This window comes from Pieris rapae, chromosome 20, assembly GCF_905147795.1.
Source record: "Pieris rapae chromosome 20, ilPieRapa1.1, whole genome shotgun sequence".
NCBI lineage: Eukaryota > Metazoa > Arthropoda > Insecta > Lepidoptera > Pieridae > Pieris > Pieris rapae.
In genome coordinates, this window is record NC_059528.1 from 3205082 (window position 1) to 3223798 (window position 18717).

The 18717-nt window shown below is 36.9% G+C and overlaps 1 protein-coding gene across 9 annotated transcripts in view; it reads right to left on the reverse strand.

The window, feature by feature from the left end:
• Positions 1–18717, reverse strand: part of LOC111000949 (kinesin-like protein KIF13A) — a 130764-nt gene that overhangs the window by 35873 nt on the left and 76174 nt on the right. For all 9 annotated transcript variants that reach the window (XM_045632573.1, XM_045632571.1, XM_045632568.1 and 6 more), the window contains exons 4-5: positions 15333–15460; positions 14558–14707 (exon numbers count right to left, since the gene is read on the reverse strand). In XM_045632573.1, the coding sequence (XP_045488529.1) occupies positions 14558–14707; positions 15333–15460 (278 nt within the window). The remainder of the gene's footprint in view (positions 1–14557; positions 14708–15332; positions 15461–18717) is intronic.

Genomic DNA, 18717 nt, shown 5'->3' on the forward strand with positions numbered 1-18717 from the left:
GCGATCTGCTGCGGTTGTCATTAAATTGCAGCAGGAGGCAGTAGATAAAGGTGTAACATATGCGGGTATCTTAAAGAAGGCTAGAGACAATGTCGTATTAGCTGACTTAGGCGTAAGTGAAGTCAGAATTAGAGAGACTGCAACAGGAGCCCGAATCATTGAGATACCTGGAACTCAAAGTGCGGAAAAGGCTAACCGACTTGCTGAGAAACTCCGCAGCGTTCTTTCAGAAGATGTGAGGGTAGATACGCCGGTGAAGCGTGCAGCTCTTCGTATCGGGGGGCTGGATGATTCCGTGTCTGTCCAAGAAGTCATTGCAGCAATAGCTGCAAAGGGTGAATGTGAGGCGGACTTGATTAAGGCGAGCACTCTTGTAAGGGGCCAAGGTGGAAACAATGTAGTTTTTGTGCAATGCCCAGTCACTGCGGCAAAAAAAGTTACTGAAGGTAGATTGCTTGTAGGTTGGAGTTCAGCTCACATTCAGGTGGTAGAAGATGGCCCTCTACGATGCTATAAATGTCTTGGTTTAGGCCATATTAGTGTGAAATGTCCGTCAGGTGTAGATCGTAGCACTTTATGTTTTAGATGTGGAAAGAATGGACATCACTCTGCAACATGTACAGCTGCTATAGCGCACTGTGCTGTCTGTGGCGATGCTGGTAAACCAGCGGACCACATAATGAGGGGAAGAAAATGTAATCCTCCGGTTGTGAAGGCAAAGATGGCGCTTTTGGCTAGAGGGCTCAGCACTGTAAATCAGGCTTTGCCTCGGGAGGATGATATTATGACTCAATAATGGTTAATAGGGCAAATATAAACTTTCTTCAGGCGAATATAAACCACTGCGCTAGGGCACAGGACCTTCTCCTACAGACTAGGGCTGAATGGGATATTGACATTACTGTTGTCTCGGAGCCATATTTTGTACCTTCACTATCTCATTGGTTAGAAGATTTGACTGGCCTCGTCAGTATAACTGCTCGTCCTGGTGGATATCCTCTTATTTTAAAAGATCAGGGAATTGGTTATGTAGTGGCTGAGTGGAACAGCCTCTTAATAGTTGCAGTGTATTTCTCTCCTAATAGAGAACTATCAGAGTTTCTTACTTTTCTTGACAACTTATGTCTCCCAATTCAACGAGCACAATTGCCAGTGATAGTATTAGGCGATTTTAATGCCCGATCTCAAACATGGGGTGATACTCTTACTAATGATAGAGGTAAGGCTGTAGAAGAATGGTATATAGAATTGGGACTTTTTCTGCTTAATAGAGGGAACATTCCAACTTGCGTGCGGTCGCAAGGGCAATCCTTGGTCGATTTAACATTTGCTTCACCAAGTATAGGATCCTCTGTGCAAAATTGGAGGGTTGTGGAAGATATAGAGACTCTCTCGGACCATCGCTATATTAGGTTCAATATTTTTTTTAAATCCCAGATATATGAATCGGATGTAAATAGACAGGTCTTCCCACGCTGGGTTCTGAGCAGTCTAAATAAGGATCTAGCAGAAGAGGCGGCAATTGTACAAGCCTGGTGTACGCCTGCTATTCGGCCTACGGATGTTAATGAAGCAGCTAGTCATCTTCGTCATGCGGCAAAAGCGATTTCTAACGCCGCCATGTCAAAATGGAGGCGCCAGCCACCGCGTAAAATGGTTCATTGGTGGAACGAGAATATTGCCCACTTACGTCAAGTGTGCAACAGTGCTAGGAGAGCATATCTCCGCAATCGCCGTAGACATTTGCGTGATTCTACTGAAGAGCAACGACTTCACTCTCAATTTGTAGAACATAAGAAGGCTCTCCAACTAGCTATTAGTCAGGCTAAGGATAGAGCACATAATGAATTTCTTGAAAGTCTCAATCGGGATCCTTGGGGGCGGCCATACCGTCTTGTACGAAATAAATTGCAGACAGGAGGTCCTCCACTAACTGAGACACTCCGTTCAGACTTTGTTGCCAGAATTGTATCTGAGCTATTTCCCGCTGACCCCAACATAGTTCCTCCTCGCATGACATCTGATATGAGACCAGTAATAGAAGGAGATATTCCCTTGGTTAGTGATGTGGAATTTTCAGATGTAGTCGATCGTATAAAAAAACGTAGGAGAGCCCCAGGTCCAGATGGTATACACGGGCGTGTATTGGCAATTGCTGTTGAATATCTAGAGGATGAAATGCGGGAAGCATTTAATGCTTGTTTTCTTACTGGACAATTTCCGCAACTATGGAAGGAGGGCCGTCTATGTTTATTGCGCAAGCCTGGCCGTCCGCAAGACATTTCTTCAGCATATCGGCCAATAGTTTTACTTAATGAGGTGGGTAAACTGTTAGAAAGGATAATAGTTTTGCGCCTAAGTCAACATATATCTGGAGTTGGTCCAGACTTAGCAGACGCTCAGTATGGATTTAGAGTTGGACGGTCAACAATAGAAGCCATTGGCGCTTTGAAAGATTTTACTATGGAGGCTGTCCGTAGTGGAGGGAAGGCCCTGGCAGTTTCTCTGGATATTTCCAATGCTTTTAATAGCTTGCCGTTTACAGTCATAATGGAGGCTCTCCGTTTCCATAGGGTGCCCCTCTATCTTCAGAATCTTGTTAGAAGTTATTTAGAAGATCGTAAGATTCTGTATGTAAATGATTTAGGACAGCTGATTCGGTGGCCAATGAAATGCGGGGTTCCTCAGGGCTCAGTATTGGGCCCTCTTCTGTGGAACATGGGATACGATTGGGTGCTTAGGGGTACGTTGCTACCTAAGTTAAAAATGATTTGCTATGCAGACGATACTCTTATTGTAGCGCAAGGCAGAGACTTCCAGGAAGTGGTACGTCTAGTAGAAGTTGGGACTTCATTAGTAGTTGATAGGATTGGCCTACTAGGACTTAAGGTTGCTCTTGAAAAGACTAACGCGCTTTTATTTCACGGGCCAAGAGGTGGCCCACCTAAAAGGGCATCAATTATTGTTAATCAAGTTAGAGTGTCGGTGGGTCGTAATATGAAATATTTAGGGCTCATTCTTGATGGTAGGTGGAAGTTTGAGGATCATTTTAAGGCCCTTGGTTCGAGACTGGTTGGTGCAGCAGGGGCACTGAGTCGTCTGCTTCCGAATATAGGAGGACCTGACGAACGGTGTCGGAGGCTGTACTGTGGGGTCATTTCTAGCATGGCACTTTACGGAGCCCCAGTGTGGCAAGACTCCCTTACTTTGAACAATAAAATCCTTCTTAGGAGACCGCAAAGAGTTATGGCAAGAAGAATTATTCGTTGTTACCGAACAGTGTCTTTCACCGCTGCTTGTGTATTAGCTGGCACTCCACCTTGGGAGTTAGAGGCTGAGGTTCTCACTGCTGTGTACCATTACCGGATGGAACTGAGGGCTGAAGGTGTTTACACTGGTGTTGGGGAAGTCGAGGATCTGAGACGATTGGCGCGAACAGCTACAATGCAGAAGTGGTACCAAAACTTAGCTGATCCAATAGCAGGGCATAGAACGGTAGAGGCTATTCGTCCAGTACTTAGTGACTGGGCAAACAGAAAAAGTGGTACCCTTACCTTTCGTCTTGTGCAGGTAATGACAGGACATGGATGTTTTGGGCGGTACCTGCATGACATAGTGCAGCGGGAACCAACAACTAGCTGCTTGGACTGTGGCGCAAATGATGACACTGCAGAGCATACGTTGGAGGATTGTCCACAGTGGTCTCAGTTGCGTCATAATCTTTGTTCTGTGGTGGGTTATAATCTTGCTTTACCTTGTGTTGTAAATAAAATGCTCGGCAGTGACGAGGTATGGAATGCAGTGGTATCCTTCTGTGAGCATGTAATGCTACAGAAGGAGTCAGCAGAACGAGAAAGGGAGCGCTTTAGGACGAATCCTAGGGGTAGAAGACGGGGAGGAAATAGGAGAAGATATGCCCATCTCTTACCTCCTATGTAGTGTATTGCACCGAAGCTTTTTGAGTGTATTATGCCGTTGAGGTCCCGGTAGAATGCGATAGCGACCCCGGAGCTTCTGTAACGCGGCTTTGTAGGTATTTGTCGAGGTGTTTTTAGTGGGTATTGTTCACCCAGTCTCTGAATAGCAGAGATTTTGGTGTGGGTCGAGTCCCACATACCCCTGCAACTTCCTAGGGCAGGGGATGCGCAAATGCATTTCCACCTCGAATAACAAAAAAAAAAAAAAAAAAAAAAAAAAAAAATATACACTACAAGCCCTAAATATTTAATGTTTAAAGAACTTTATTACTCATTACATTTTTTTATTTACAGGAGAAATTTAATATTTATTTAAAAAATAAATAATAATTTCGAACTAAAAATAGACGAAAAACTACTTGAACGAAAAACCAAAGAAAAATATCTCGGACTAACTTTGGACAGTAACCTAACCTGGAAGCCACACTTAGAAAAAATCAAACTTAAACTAATCCCACTCACAGGTGCACTACGAAATATAACAAATTGTCTCCCTCGAAAGGTGCGATATCTTATCTATAATTCTTTGGTAAAGCCTCATATCGACTACCTCATTGAGGTGTGGGGTACTGCAGTGAAGTCTTATCTAGATTCAATTCAAAGAGTTCAGAATAAATTAATAAAAAATTTATTTAACTATAAATTACGGAGACCAACTAAAAAGATATACGAAGAAACAAAAATAATGAACATAAAACAAACGTACATATACTACACTTGTATTCTAATACGTAAAATATTAAATAAGGAAATTAATTCCAATATAACATTTGTAACAAAACAACAGACACGAAAGATTAACTTAAGACGCGCTAGTTACTTGGTGACGCGCCCTCCTAGATCTAACTATGGAAAAAGAAATCTGGAGTTTGAGGGTGTTACAATTTATAATAAGTTACCATCGGTTATAAAAGGAGAACAAAGTTATGCCCGGTTCAAAAAGCTACTAAAAGCACACACAGTTAATACATACAAATAAGTGATTAAATATATGTATATATAAATAAAGCAATACACCCCATTTCGATTAGATTTACACCGCTAAAGTTTAAATATTAATTATTAATTACTTCTATTAGACTAAAACAAATAAAACCCAATAGGTACATAAAATATTTTATGAACCCATATAAATCATATAAATGTATTTACCTAAAATATCTAAATAGAACAATAAACTAAAAATAAAATAGTCTTATTAAATATATATATATATATATATATAATATAATATAGTATAGCATAATATAATACAATAAGCTGTAAAAAGTCAAGTGACGTGCAGCAGTGGGGTATACTGGACTAAACTGGTTTTCAGGCTATATAAGCACGGCGCGCTGTATGGTCGGGCGCACTTCTTCGACGCTCGCACTAGATATAGGACGTTACTATTGTTGTTGAAATTGTGGTTAATTTCGTGTAATTTAATTTGGTTATTTTTAGTAATTTTATTTGTTAATTTCTTACTTCAGTAGTGGGATTCGTTCTCATTTCTGATTAGTTTAAATTAACGCCCACGTGGTTTTATTTTAGTCAGTTTGAAACGCGAGTGTTATACGTTTAATAAAAATAATAGAGGGTAGGCGGTGAACACGTAAAAAAAAAAAGACGGTGTGCCCGTCTCTGGGCTTGAAGAAACGTTACAGTCGATATTAAACCGTCAACCGACGCAAGCGACTGAGCTATGTCCACCAGTGGTGTCACCACAACTGTGCTCAGCAACACCACCGCGAGGGGATCGGCCCTTTGCACCGACATGCGCAACACCATCGGATTTGCTGCTTTCTTCCGTAAGCGACACTCGTTACCACCTGGTACTGACGGTTCGCTCAATGGTACTGAGAACGCTCCGGTGCCAAGTTCAAGCAGCGCATGCGAGTCAAGCACCGATCTGGTACTTAATCAGTTGACCGACAAACTAGTAAGTGCGTTGAGCACAATTCTGGTAAGATCTAACTCCATTTATATTTCTAATTTTGATCCGTCTTTCAAATATTTCGATATATGGTGTGAGCAGGAAGACTGCGCGGTTGTCTAATTATTGGGATGACCGTGAGTGTGTATCTCTGATTGGATACTGTTTGAAAGGGGATGCTAAAGTGTGGCTAAATGAGTGGCTTAGTAATGATCATAGTTGAGAGAATTTAAATAGCTTTTTCCGTAGCGACTTAGCAAATATTTTATTCGACGTAATGACAACATACTCTGATAGTTATCTCATGTATTGCGTGTTATACGAGGAATGAGTGAAAAGTTAATTGTCGCAGTAGTTATTCGGGGTATTAAGGACCCACAAGTTCGCGCCGCCGCGACTTGTGCTAATTTATCATCGGAAGGCTTAGTTAAATTCTTCTCATTATATACCAAGCCCCTAGAACCGCGCTCTATAATACAAAATCACGTTAAAAGGCCAAATTTGCGAGATAATTTCGGAAAACGAGATAATTTTCAGTCTAATATTAACTGTTCATGTTTCATGTAGGGAAATTGGTCATATACAAATTTTGTGTCCTAAAAAAACTAAGTATGAAACCGCACCAGAGACTCAATCTACAAACAATTCAAGTTTAGAAAAAAGGCAGTTTTCTAATATCAAAATTATTTGCACATTTTGTAAGAAGGTAGGACATAAAACGGAGGACTGTTTTGTTCGACAGCGTTCCGAGTCGAGCGGTAGGCTAAATTAGTTATAGTTTACCGCCCTTATAAAATGTCGTATGATGAAAAATTACGCGTTAGAGATATCATAAAAGATGTGTTAAATCAATAAATAATTAGAGATAGAGATTTGTAAAGAAAAAAAAAAGCGATTCAGATAGGCTTTGTGTCGACTTTAAACTTAAAACTCAAAGACAGTTAAAATACCCGCTTCCGTTAATTGAGGACCATATTGTTTGGCTAGGTAAAGCTACCTATTATATTTACCTTGATATGGCTACTGGCTTTCACCAGATAAAATTAAATAAAAAATCGACACCACTCCCGAGATTCGTAACACCTGAGGGTCATTATGAGTACATAAAGATGCCATAAGAATTAGGTAATGCTCAGGTTGTATATCAACGAATTATATCAAATACGTTACGATTTTACATAGATTAGGCAGAGCCCTTGTGTGTTGTAATTGTGTATATGACGTATTATTACCTAGTAAAACAATAGAAGAGGGTTTAGGTACATTACATGATGTGTCAGAGATGGGGGTAAGGGTAAGGGACCCAGACAGGCCTTTCCATTAATTTAAAAAAAAAATATGTAACTTTCAGACTACGGAGATCGAGTATCTATGCCGAGTCATTAGCAATGGTCAAGATATGAAGACATCGTGCATTGCGAGGTTGACTCGCAAGGGTGTGCATTTCAATGGCGGCGATTTTGCATTTGTGCCAAGCTGTTGGTAAGCTAGACTCCTGTATGCGCGGACCATATGTGGTTTTAGCGACGTTGTCGCAGGACAGATATGAACTAAAATTAGTCGCTGGTTCTTATGGTAAAGCTGCCGCGGAATACATGTTGCCCTGGCGCGGGGAATGGACCCCTGATGTGTGTGCCGCATTCTTTGAGAGTAAGTAATTTTTACTTGCCTTTTCAAAACTTATGTATGTTGATAAATGTTTGTGAGAACTGTAATTTTATTAGGACTGCTTATCATATAGGTAGTACCTATTTTGGTAAAGACCCGCGGGAGTCTTGTGTGATAGTAATGGAGTCGCTCTTACTATCAAAAGCAATGGAGTCGCTCTTGCTTAGTGTGATGTACAGTAATGGAGTCGCTCTTACTGTTAAAGCAATGGAGTCGCTCTTGCTTAGTGTGATGTACAGTAATGGAGTCGCTCTTACTGTTGATAGCAATGGAGACGCTCTTGCTATGTAAAAAAAAAAAAAAATGAACTAATGTTGTGTCTAGAGTAATGGATGCGCTCTTACTTTCGATGAAGTTATGTTAATTTAACGTTATAATAACAAAAATCATGTAATTTTTAGGTGGCGCTGATGATGACGATAGTCCTTCACCACAACCACCGCACGTGATACAAGAGTCATCAGCAGGTCAAGTTTCAACATGCCAACCTGCCTATCATCACACGGGCGAGGACGCACCGTCGTCAGGAGAGGCCGAATAAGCTGTAAAAAGTCAAGTGACGTGCAGCAGTGGGGTATACTGGACTAAACTGGTTTTCAGGCTATATAAGCACGGCGCGCTGTATGGTCGGGCGCACTTCTTCGACGCTCGCACTAGATATAGGACGTTACTATTGTTGTTGAAATTGTGGTTAATTTCGTGTAATTTAATTTGGTTATTTTTAGTAATTTTATTTGTTAATTTCTTACTATACATATAATATAATGTATAAATATAAAAAGTAATTAATATAAACCTGTTATATCAGGCTATGCCATCAATGCCACATCTAGTAATAAGTCCAATCCTAAACCTATGTTTTTGTTTCGAGTCTGTTGTGTCTACCTGCATTTTTGTTACTGTATTTGTTTTTGAATTTTTGTATAGGTACCTTCTGTGCGTTCTAGTAATAATTATTTAGTCTCTTGTAATGTTTTTTTCTCAGTAAGCGAATTTTTTTTTTAATTCCTATGAGAAATAAAGTTATTCTAACCGTAATATTTATATACGAGCGAGATACACGTCGCCATTAGCCGTCCACCTTTTAAGTCTACTATGTTCACTTTAAAATGCACCTTTAATGCCTTTTTAAATGTGTTATACACACCAATATTGCGAATTTTATCTGGTAATTGATTAAATAATTTGGCAATTTATAACAATATTTCCATTTTAATCTCATATCTAATTCATAAATCTACAAGGTGTTGAATAATACAGAAGTTCGGAAATAATTAATTTTAAACGTTTCTTTTGAAATAGTCTTTATTATTATCCCATTGTGAGTGCATTATTGACATCCTATGAACATATCTATTAGATACGCAAGCTACATTGGTAAATAACTACACTTTGTTGGTTTTAATACTGAACAATATATATGGGTTTCCCATAACTGCTTTCACCGAAACAGCAAATTATGTGTTTATGAAAAGTAAATTAATATCGGCCTGATTGTAGTAACCTCAGCTTTACGAATGGAGCATATAATACTTCTGTCATTTCTGTGTATATCATTATATCTGTATAATATAAATGAATTGTTAATAACCAACACGACTTTATAGTACATATTTATTAAATTTTGGGATTGTTAAATTATAATTGCACCTGAATTATAGGTAATTGGGATTGTTCCGTTTTAAATTAAATCACCGTGTGAAAATGCCATTCCCAGCACAGCTTGCAAAACGACACCACGGATTAATAGGCCTCGTAAGCGCAAAGGTTTATCCGCTCTTATTTAACAGGACATTAATTAAGAAAAAGGAATGCTAAAGGATAAAGGTCTCTATATTAAATTCCTGAATTCGTAGTATGAAGATTATTTGACCTCTCGAAATTAAAGCGTCCGTAATATGCCATTAGCGGTCTTTAACTAAGTTTAAACATAATTAAAGCCATATAAAACAATTGCTATTTGTATGAAAAGTTTCAACAAAGCGAGTGTCAATAATGACCCGTCAAATAAACCTAACTAAACAACGTTTGCAGTTAAATTTTCCGCAAGAGCTGAATGCGAAATGTCTAAATTTGTAACACATTTTGTTTAGGTTGGTGGTTTAACATATAATAATTAAAAATGTCATAACTAGGTTATGTTAGTATCAGTAATTCTACCTTTTATTCTCTACATATTATATATTTATTTATAGCCAAGAATACTTTAAAAGATTTGTTAATCTACGATAACTGATTCTGTGTGCCCACGGGCAAAGGCCTCCCCCATTTTCCTCCATTTTTCCTAATCATCTAAATTTTAATAATCTCGTCCAGGTCTTTGTGCACAAGTGCCCATGTTTGGCAGCCGTATGCGAGAATTGGTAGGATGCATGAGTTAAAAAGTTTTCTGTTGAAGTGCATGCATATCTCTTCCATGCATTTCCTTTCATCTCATTCTCTACATATAGTAGAAACTAAATTGTTTTTATACATTTTAAATACTCTCCAAACGATTCTCGATATTATTTTACTTTCGTATGTACACGTCATTTGTTTTTAAAAATGTGATTCGTAGCACCTAAAAGATTAGTAGAATCAGATCCAACATAAATATTCTAGTTTTATGAAACTTTTCGCGATTTATATAAAAAATGGAACCATAATTCACAGTCAAAATGTAATAAGCGATATAAAATATAGGTTCGTAGTGTAATCCATCACTCGAGCCAACACATTACGTATTCCCAGAGAACAGTTCTGACTTAGTAATCACAATGATATGTACATGTTACATTTACATAATCATGAACTTATATGGTTTATATTTATGAACCGTGGGAAATCAATCGATACTCTCATTCAATATTGTCATATAACATTTAACCAACGTGATAGTAGGGGAGCCCAAGAGGGCATTTCGGGATTTACTCAAGCGCGGCAGATTAATATACAGGGGGATACCTTGTACCCGGTTAAGTACCTCCACCAAATATGAGGCCCATATATAAGGCCGCCTGTGAAGGATTAGTCAAAAAAAATTGATCATTAGACATTCTCGAGCGCGTCAGATTAAGGTAGTGTGAGTTAATCACATCCTAAAAAGTGTATATTCCACTAATCTGACAATTTGAGAGTGACGTAAAGAGAGGGGAGGGCAGCAAAGTTGTAAAAAAAAACGTCATCTTGACATTCTCGAGCGTAGCTAATTTTTTTTTTATTTTGAATGAAATAATTCAAGAATATTGAAAAACATATAATCTGACGATTTCCGCAAGCCGAAATAACAAAATTTCGTCGATAAAGTTCGTGCGATAAACGCGTGCAGCTGCGTGATGCCTACATTTCCTTCTCCGCGTTTCCCTCAAAATTAGATTTCATGTGAATTTGAACCGATGGGGACCGATAGATTTTGAGAAATTTTGAAAAATCTAAAAAAATAACAATTTGTTTTTTTGAAAGTGTTTTTTTGCAATAACTTTTAAACGGCTTTATCCATCAACTTCATAAAACGAATCCATCTTTAAGCTTGAAAAACGACGTCGATCGCCACCTAACTGGTCAAAATCGGTTGATTCGTTCGAGTGATATCGTGAACGAAAGAAAACCGAAAAAAGTGTTTCTATCACATAACTTCGACATTTCATATCGGATTATCGTTTTTGATGAAATTAAATAATTAGAGCTTAAAAAATGCGTCGATCGCCGTCAACCGCAGGAAAATTGCTTGATCCATTCAAAAGTTATTGGGGTTTGAAAATTTCAAAAATAGTGTTCTATGAAACTTCTATCAGACTTTCGAGCTGGGAGAACTCAAACGCATAGAAATATTATTTCTTTGAACTCAGTGAGGTCATAAGTACAATTTTAAGCGCCCAGGAATGGAATTGCAGGCATGGCCTTTAGGGTGAACCGTTTTTCTAATATTTTTTTTGTCAGATCAGGCAAATCCCTCTAGATAATCGTCAGATTATGAGACAGTACGTTTAGAATATAAATCTGAACCATATATATCTTAATCTGACGCGCTCGAGTATTTCAAAATGGCGATTTTTTTTTGCACATTATAATAATGGCTGCGAGTTTGGGTCAGATCCAAATCGTCAGATTATTGAATGAGAGCTTTTTTTTTGGTGCACTTAACACCCCCTTAGAAAACCTGACGCGCTCGATTAAATTTTTTTTTTTTCATTTTTAACCCTTACGTACAACCACCCCCATCATGCAAATGATCAGATTAACATACGTACATTATTAAAAATACGTAGGACATTGATGCTATCAATATCTGACGCGCTCGAGTATGTCCATGCAACAGTTTTTTTTTACATATTTAAACATCTATAGCCGCTTTCCCCACCGATGAAAAGGTATATATCATTTAACATTTTTTTCTTCTTATCATCTAAGCTTTGCAACCCAATAGGTCTCCACGACGCTCGAGTAAATCCCCATTTAGCATCGTGGGCTCCCCTACCATGAAGTATATAAACGTTGGAATCCACTGAGTGGGCAAGAACATTCTTTGTTTGTAATTATTCTTGATTTCTTATATAATAACCAGAGTTAATTTCATAGCTGACAAGCGGAATGGTTTTTGAAATATCTGATTGTTTTTCTTATTATTTTTTTACTCAAAAGGAAGTCATTTCTAGGAACTTTGGCGTGTCTTACTCGCGCCGACGATTGATTGGGTCTGAGGCATGGCGGTGTTTGAGTGCGTATTTTTTTGGATGAGGCAAGAGGCACCTGTTGTTCAGTGATACCGCCACCAATAGACATTACACTTGGAGAGCTCGCAAGCGCACTGCTTCTTTTAAGAATTGGTACGCTCTTTTCTTTAACGACCCTAAGTGGAATTGGTTTGGTATTTTTTATGGGCAGCTGGTTCTATATACTTAGTGGTGGTGCGCGGCAGAAATTGCCTTAATAAACACTCAGTTGTCGAACGACGCATGTCAAAGTGATAGGGAAATGTGTTAATAGAATGAAAAGTCTATTCCTAAGCCAGGGTTAGAAGTCTCAGAGATGCACGTAAAGCCAACATAACATTGCCTTAAGAAGATCTAAATTTCGGTTCATTCCAGATATGTATTTTTGGGTACTTTGTGGCGTAAATAAACTGTTCATTATTAATAAATATTACAAATATATGTAGGATAAATTCAAACTCTTTGTTCCTAAAGTTTGCAACCAGCATAACTCTTCGGTATATGGCCGATAAGCATGTCTCTTTCGCACTCTCCCGGAATCAATTATTACTGTGAATCAATTTTTTGGACGAATACTTAATGGTGATTAAAATGAGAATTAATCCAGTTATACCTAATTAAAATTCCCGATACGCAAGTAGAACTGAATGTTGAAACTCAATTGTACAAAGAGTAATTGAATCAGAAAATCTCATAGTTCCGAGAAATTTCGTAATTAAAAACGGGTATAATTGAACCAAGTTAGATTGAATCTCAAAGATAAAGGCACTGGCAAATAGATTGTAGCGAAACTTAGAAAATTAAACGTTTGGATTTGGGATATTAACGGCAATCAAGAAAATAACGGCCGTTAGCGCGGAACACGATGTAATGAAGCCTTCGGATCTTTCCTACCACGAATAACGTGATTCTCAGCTTTAAATTGTTTTCTGAACTTTTCTGACCCGTTTAACTTACCGTGAGAGCAAAGAAGCAATAATTTAAAGAATATAAACTAACCGGTCCAAGTTATCATAGGTTTAAGTTCAGTGAAGGACACTTTTTTTAAAATAAACTAGTAATTTTACTCTTCAATACCGATGATCTGTCTAATTAGAATAAGTTTTAATAATAAAATAGATTTATCCTTTAAAACGGAATAGACGTATTTTCTATGGAAACAAATTTATTACGCGTTTATGGGCTATTATTTTTTAAGTTATTTTAAATAATTAACACCGTATCAAATTTATCTCAGACAAACGGCACTTTGGAGATATTTAAAAGCTTCTACCTCTACTTATCAAACGTAATCTTTAGCTTTTATTCTTAACGGTTACAGGTACAATCGTAAGAGATAGTTATCTTGTATACCTGACCTTTTATTTTTCACACAGCGGAGATACGCGACCTGTGTTAAGTGTAAGTAAAGGTCAAAATGAAATTTTGATTACGAATGAACGCGCACAATCCACTTTAACAATTTTATCAAATAACCAAATTAAAAATTTTATCCAAACGCAAATTTCCCATATTGTTATTCGCAAACAATCTCATCTTAAGATAAACTTCGTTGGTTATTTAAAACAATACTTGATTATTAAATGTTTCATAGTGTGTGTTCTTTATTAAATACTATGCATTATGCGAATATTATGGATAGTGTCGATTAGAAACCTTTATTTAAAACGTTCCTTCATTTGAGGGAGTTTAGAGTATCGTTGAAAATTGAATGAACGCATAAACATTTTATATTGGTTTGTTTTTTCTTTTATTTGATTTTATGGTTACAATTAATAACAATGGTTAGGTTAGGTTAGTTCTGCAACTCGGGCGACAAATACAACAAATCAAAGATAAGAATTGGTTCATTTTTTCTTGAGTTATAAGTATTCGAACAAAGCTGTTTTATCTTTTCTTGTTTTGTTTATATGTAAATATTATGTTCATAGTTTAAATTTTGTATAAATAATTTCCCCAATATAAATGATTTAATCAAACTTAATTCTCCACGGCAATGTCCTGATTAGCGATAGGGAATTTTAAGTTTGATATGATTTGATAGACATTCGTTATCAACCATCGTATGGCTCTTGTATCAGCGCTTAATATGCTGAACGAGTAAAGTGGAGCAAGAAAGGTGCTGCTACCTACAACCGCTGCCAATCAGCGATCAATCTACTGATTAACCCGAAGAAGACCCACAGTGTAATTTGTATATATTCTAAGCTGTCTGAATAACTTAGATAGTGGGCTTCATGACGTCATCCTGTTGATGTAGACGATTGAAGGGGTCACAAATGGTTTGAAATTGGAATGGACCTTACCTGATAAGACGACACAGCTAGCTGTGAGAGGCCATCCACATAGGGTCCAAGTACAGCATGCTCTCGGACTCTGAGTGATCGCCTCGTCGTTTCGGGGTCGAGGAGGTCGTGTACTCGCTCATTGTAAATCTCCATGTACGATACTTCAACCTGTCAATACATTAGTACATTTGTAGCTGATTTTTGTAAGTACATATTCGTATTTTAAATTTAACTAGTACTTACCTGGATTGCCGAGCTTCGCTCGGTATTTTTATTTTTTTATAAATTGTGTTGTTTTGGAAATTATTTTTAAGTACGAATTACATACTAATAAAATGATGAAATATGAAAAATATAGATTATATATGCTGGAATAGCTTTAGTGTTGTTTTGTCGTTAAAGCAATTTAAAAAAATAGTATTATTATTCGCCGATAGATGTCAGGAAAATTCATTTTTCAGTTTAAATTGGGAATACTCAAACACCACCTTTTTGTTATTTTCTAATATTTATTCCTGGCTAGATCGATTTATCGCCCCCGAAACCCCCCGTATACTAAATTTCATGAAAATCGTTGGAGCCGATGCCGAGATTCCAATTATATATATATAAGAATTGCTCGTTTAAAGATATAAGATTAATTGTGAATTAAAAGTAGTACTAATGAACACTGATGGTTTCAAAGTATAGGATGGAGATGTAAGTAGGTATTAAGTTTTATAACACAAAGGTAAAAAAAGTTTTACATTAATAGTAACGTGGTACGAAAAATATAGCATAAACGAAACCTTACCTTATACGTTAGCGCAGGCGGCGATTGTTGTACTGCTATCCTCTCGAACAAAGCATCGCATAGCCTCGGAATAATACCGCCTTCGTCACCTCCCGGCGCACCCATCATTGTGTACGATTTCCCTGAACCTGCAGCCAAAACACCGTTTTAGAATCAAGAAATGCTTTCAAGGAGATGTTTTTTTGGAAGATTACTCTTAAGCCTCTTCATACAATTAAGTCACTTCTACTATTAGTAGTTTACATACAGTCAAAGCTTATTTTAATTGATGTAAGAGGGTATGTAGAATTTTATAGAATATTAATTGAAATATAAGGTATACTGCTAGTTTTCATTTTCGATACCAGATACTGCGCTGGACATGTTAATAAATAAGAATACACTCTTTCTCAATTCAAAAGCCGAACATTTTTGTATTAAAAAGGCCTACTTTCATTTTTATACATACGAGGTACTGCTGTACCACTGCAGTGAACTATACAATACACCAGTGTATAGTAGAGTCAGTAATGTGCACATCAAAAAGACGTTTGAAGATGAAATATGGAAGCAATATTTCAAGACATCGAAAACAAAACGAAAATACGATACACACGAGATACGTCGAAACGGCAACGTTTTATAAGGTGTCACAGAAGGAAAATTAAAGGCAATTTATTGCCTCAATGGTATATATATTTTTATATTTTTTTTTTTTCATAAATTTATGCCATTTTTGCTGACACCAGTCGTAATTCGTAGTTTCTACGTTATTGAATTTTTTAAATTATTTATTTTTTCTTTATTCTATATTCATAAACTTAACAGTAAAGTATAATATTCAAAATCATTATGATTTTCGTTAAAGTCTAAAAGGTAACAGGAGTGAAGGATTTTAAACGAAACAGAAAATTTCTGTTCTAATATAACTAAACTAAACAAAAATGTTATAAAAGGAAATAGTATTGATGTTGATAGGTTTTAGGCAGTTTATTTAAAATATGTATTCATCATGGGATGACAGATGAACCAAAAGAAAACCCGACGTCACTATATGTGTACCTTGCAATTTTAACATGTTTAGAAAAGAAACCAGTGGCTATCTGTTTCGTGAGCTTTTGTTTTTTTCCAATAAGAAAGAAGATGATAAGCCCGACACACGCCATCAAATTTTTGGAAAAGGCGAGCCGAATTCCTAACAATATGTTCCTTCACAGCACGGGCGAGTGTTAAATGTACATAGAATGTCCATTGGTAGCCGGGGACCGAACAAGGATAACAGCCGCACGATGAAGCTACTAGGCATACCGAACAAGATAATAAACACTATAAAAATAAGGCCCATCGTTCTTTACACGACAAACCTTACATATAGCCTAAGAGTAATTGACAATAGCAACATAGGTCATATTAAATCGACAAGTGACTTTTATAGAGCTTCAACTCTCAATATTGTTCTCATATGCATAGTGACCTAAACTTGTACCCTCGCACATAATTTTTTAGCATCTCACGCTCCAAATAAGAGTAAAACAAGCTTATGTCTAGTCTAAGAGCCCTCCACATCTTGAGCACAACGAGTCCCGTTAAGGGAAGTACCCTCACGCGAAAATAGCGTAAGGTCACGCTAGTGCACTTCGTAATTAAAGGTGTTTGACGCGATATAAATCTTTGTTTACTATAACTACACATAAATAAAATACCATACGTATCTTAATATATAAAATTTTGATTTAATTATTTATACTACTACTACAATATAGTGTCCTTTTTTTAAAGAACAGGGGCAAACGGGGAGGGGTCACACCTGATGTACAGTGATACCGCCGCCCATGGACACTCTAAATGCCGGAGGGTTCGCGAGTGCGTTGCCGGCCTTTTAAGAATTGGTACGCTCTTTTCTTAATGGACCTTAAGTCGAATTGGTTCGGAAATACTTCAGTGGGCAGCTGGTTACACAAAGTGGTGGTGCGCGGCAAAAACTGTCCTACAAAACCCTGGGGTTTATGTTACATTATTGTTACATCTTACACAATGTTATAGAAATAATACATACATACAACAGAACTATACAATGACAATATCACTGGTCAAGCTAACAGGGATCGCCATAACTCTAAGCGAGCCGAGCTTTTCCCAACCAACGCCTAAGCCATAGTGATAAATGCTCAACGACTAACAATTGTCCTTTTATCAACACAACGCTTTACTTAAATCCTACAATATAAAATTTCGTAGTCAACTTTTTAAAATATTTCGAATCTATTGGTATATGTTTATATATGTATAAAATTTCATAAGAAAATTTAGCGGAACATTCTTAATAATTTTAAATAATGGTCTTTGGTCAATGGTGATTGAAATAACTTTTGGCGATTGACAGAGTAAAGATAAAAAGGAACCCAAACCAAGTTCTTGAATCATATGTTTTTATTCATTATCCCAATTTCAAATCAATATTTAAAGTTAAGACGGAAATTTCTCTCGAGTCAGTTAGTATATAATAATAATTATTAAACCGAAAAAATCGGGCTTTTTTCTAATAATAAAGGAATTTAACAATTTTTTTGTCTATAAAGAAAAATGATCCCTCAGGTATATACATACAATAATGAGTAATATAGTTAAATATCATTAATAAACACACAAATGTGTCTTCCCTGCAGTACCCTCGTTACAAGCCCTCAAAAATTGCATGACTGGAAACTAATACGAAAGATTCGGAATTCTGGCGGACATCCAACCGCAGCATATCCATCATGTGGTATTGTTGTTACAGTTGTAAATTAGTTCAATTGTAATATTAACTATACACTTTGTGAAATGTTCACTTGTATGATGTATACATTTGATTTCTATGGTTCATTCTCACGAGACAGTCAATTTGTAAGTGGAAAATTTTCAATATCTTATACCATTAAGTTTTAATTGCAGCTTTGGTTAAGCTGCCCACTGAAGTATTTCCGAACCAATTCGACATAGGGTCCTTCAAGAAAAGAGCGTACCAATTCTTAAAAGGCCTGCAACGCAGTCGCGAGCCCTTTGGCTTTGAGAGTGTCCATGGGCGGCGGTATCACTTAACATTAGGTGAGCCTCCTGTTCTTTAAAAAAAGGTGTAATAATATCTTGAATATATTATAATCAAGACAACCTTTAAAACCGTATAAAAAATGTCTAGAAAGCAAAAGTTCAAATTGTTTGAGTTTTAAAAGAGTATATTTTCATAATATACTCTTTTAAAACTCAAACAAATTTTATTTATTTTATAGGCCTCTCGCTTGATGCTAACAATTAACGACTGCAAACATTAGGTAGTTAAACTTGTGTTTACTCAGAGTATCAAGTCAGAACAGACAGCGACAATATAGAATTCATTTGATGCCTGATGCTGTTGATTTTCAATAGG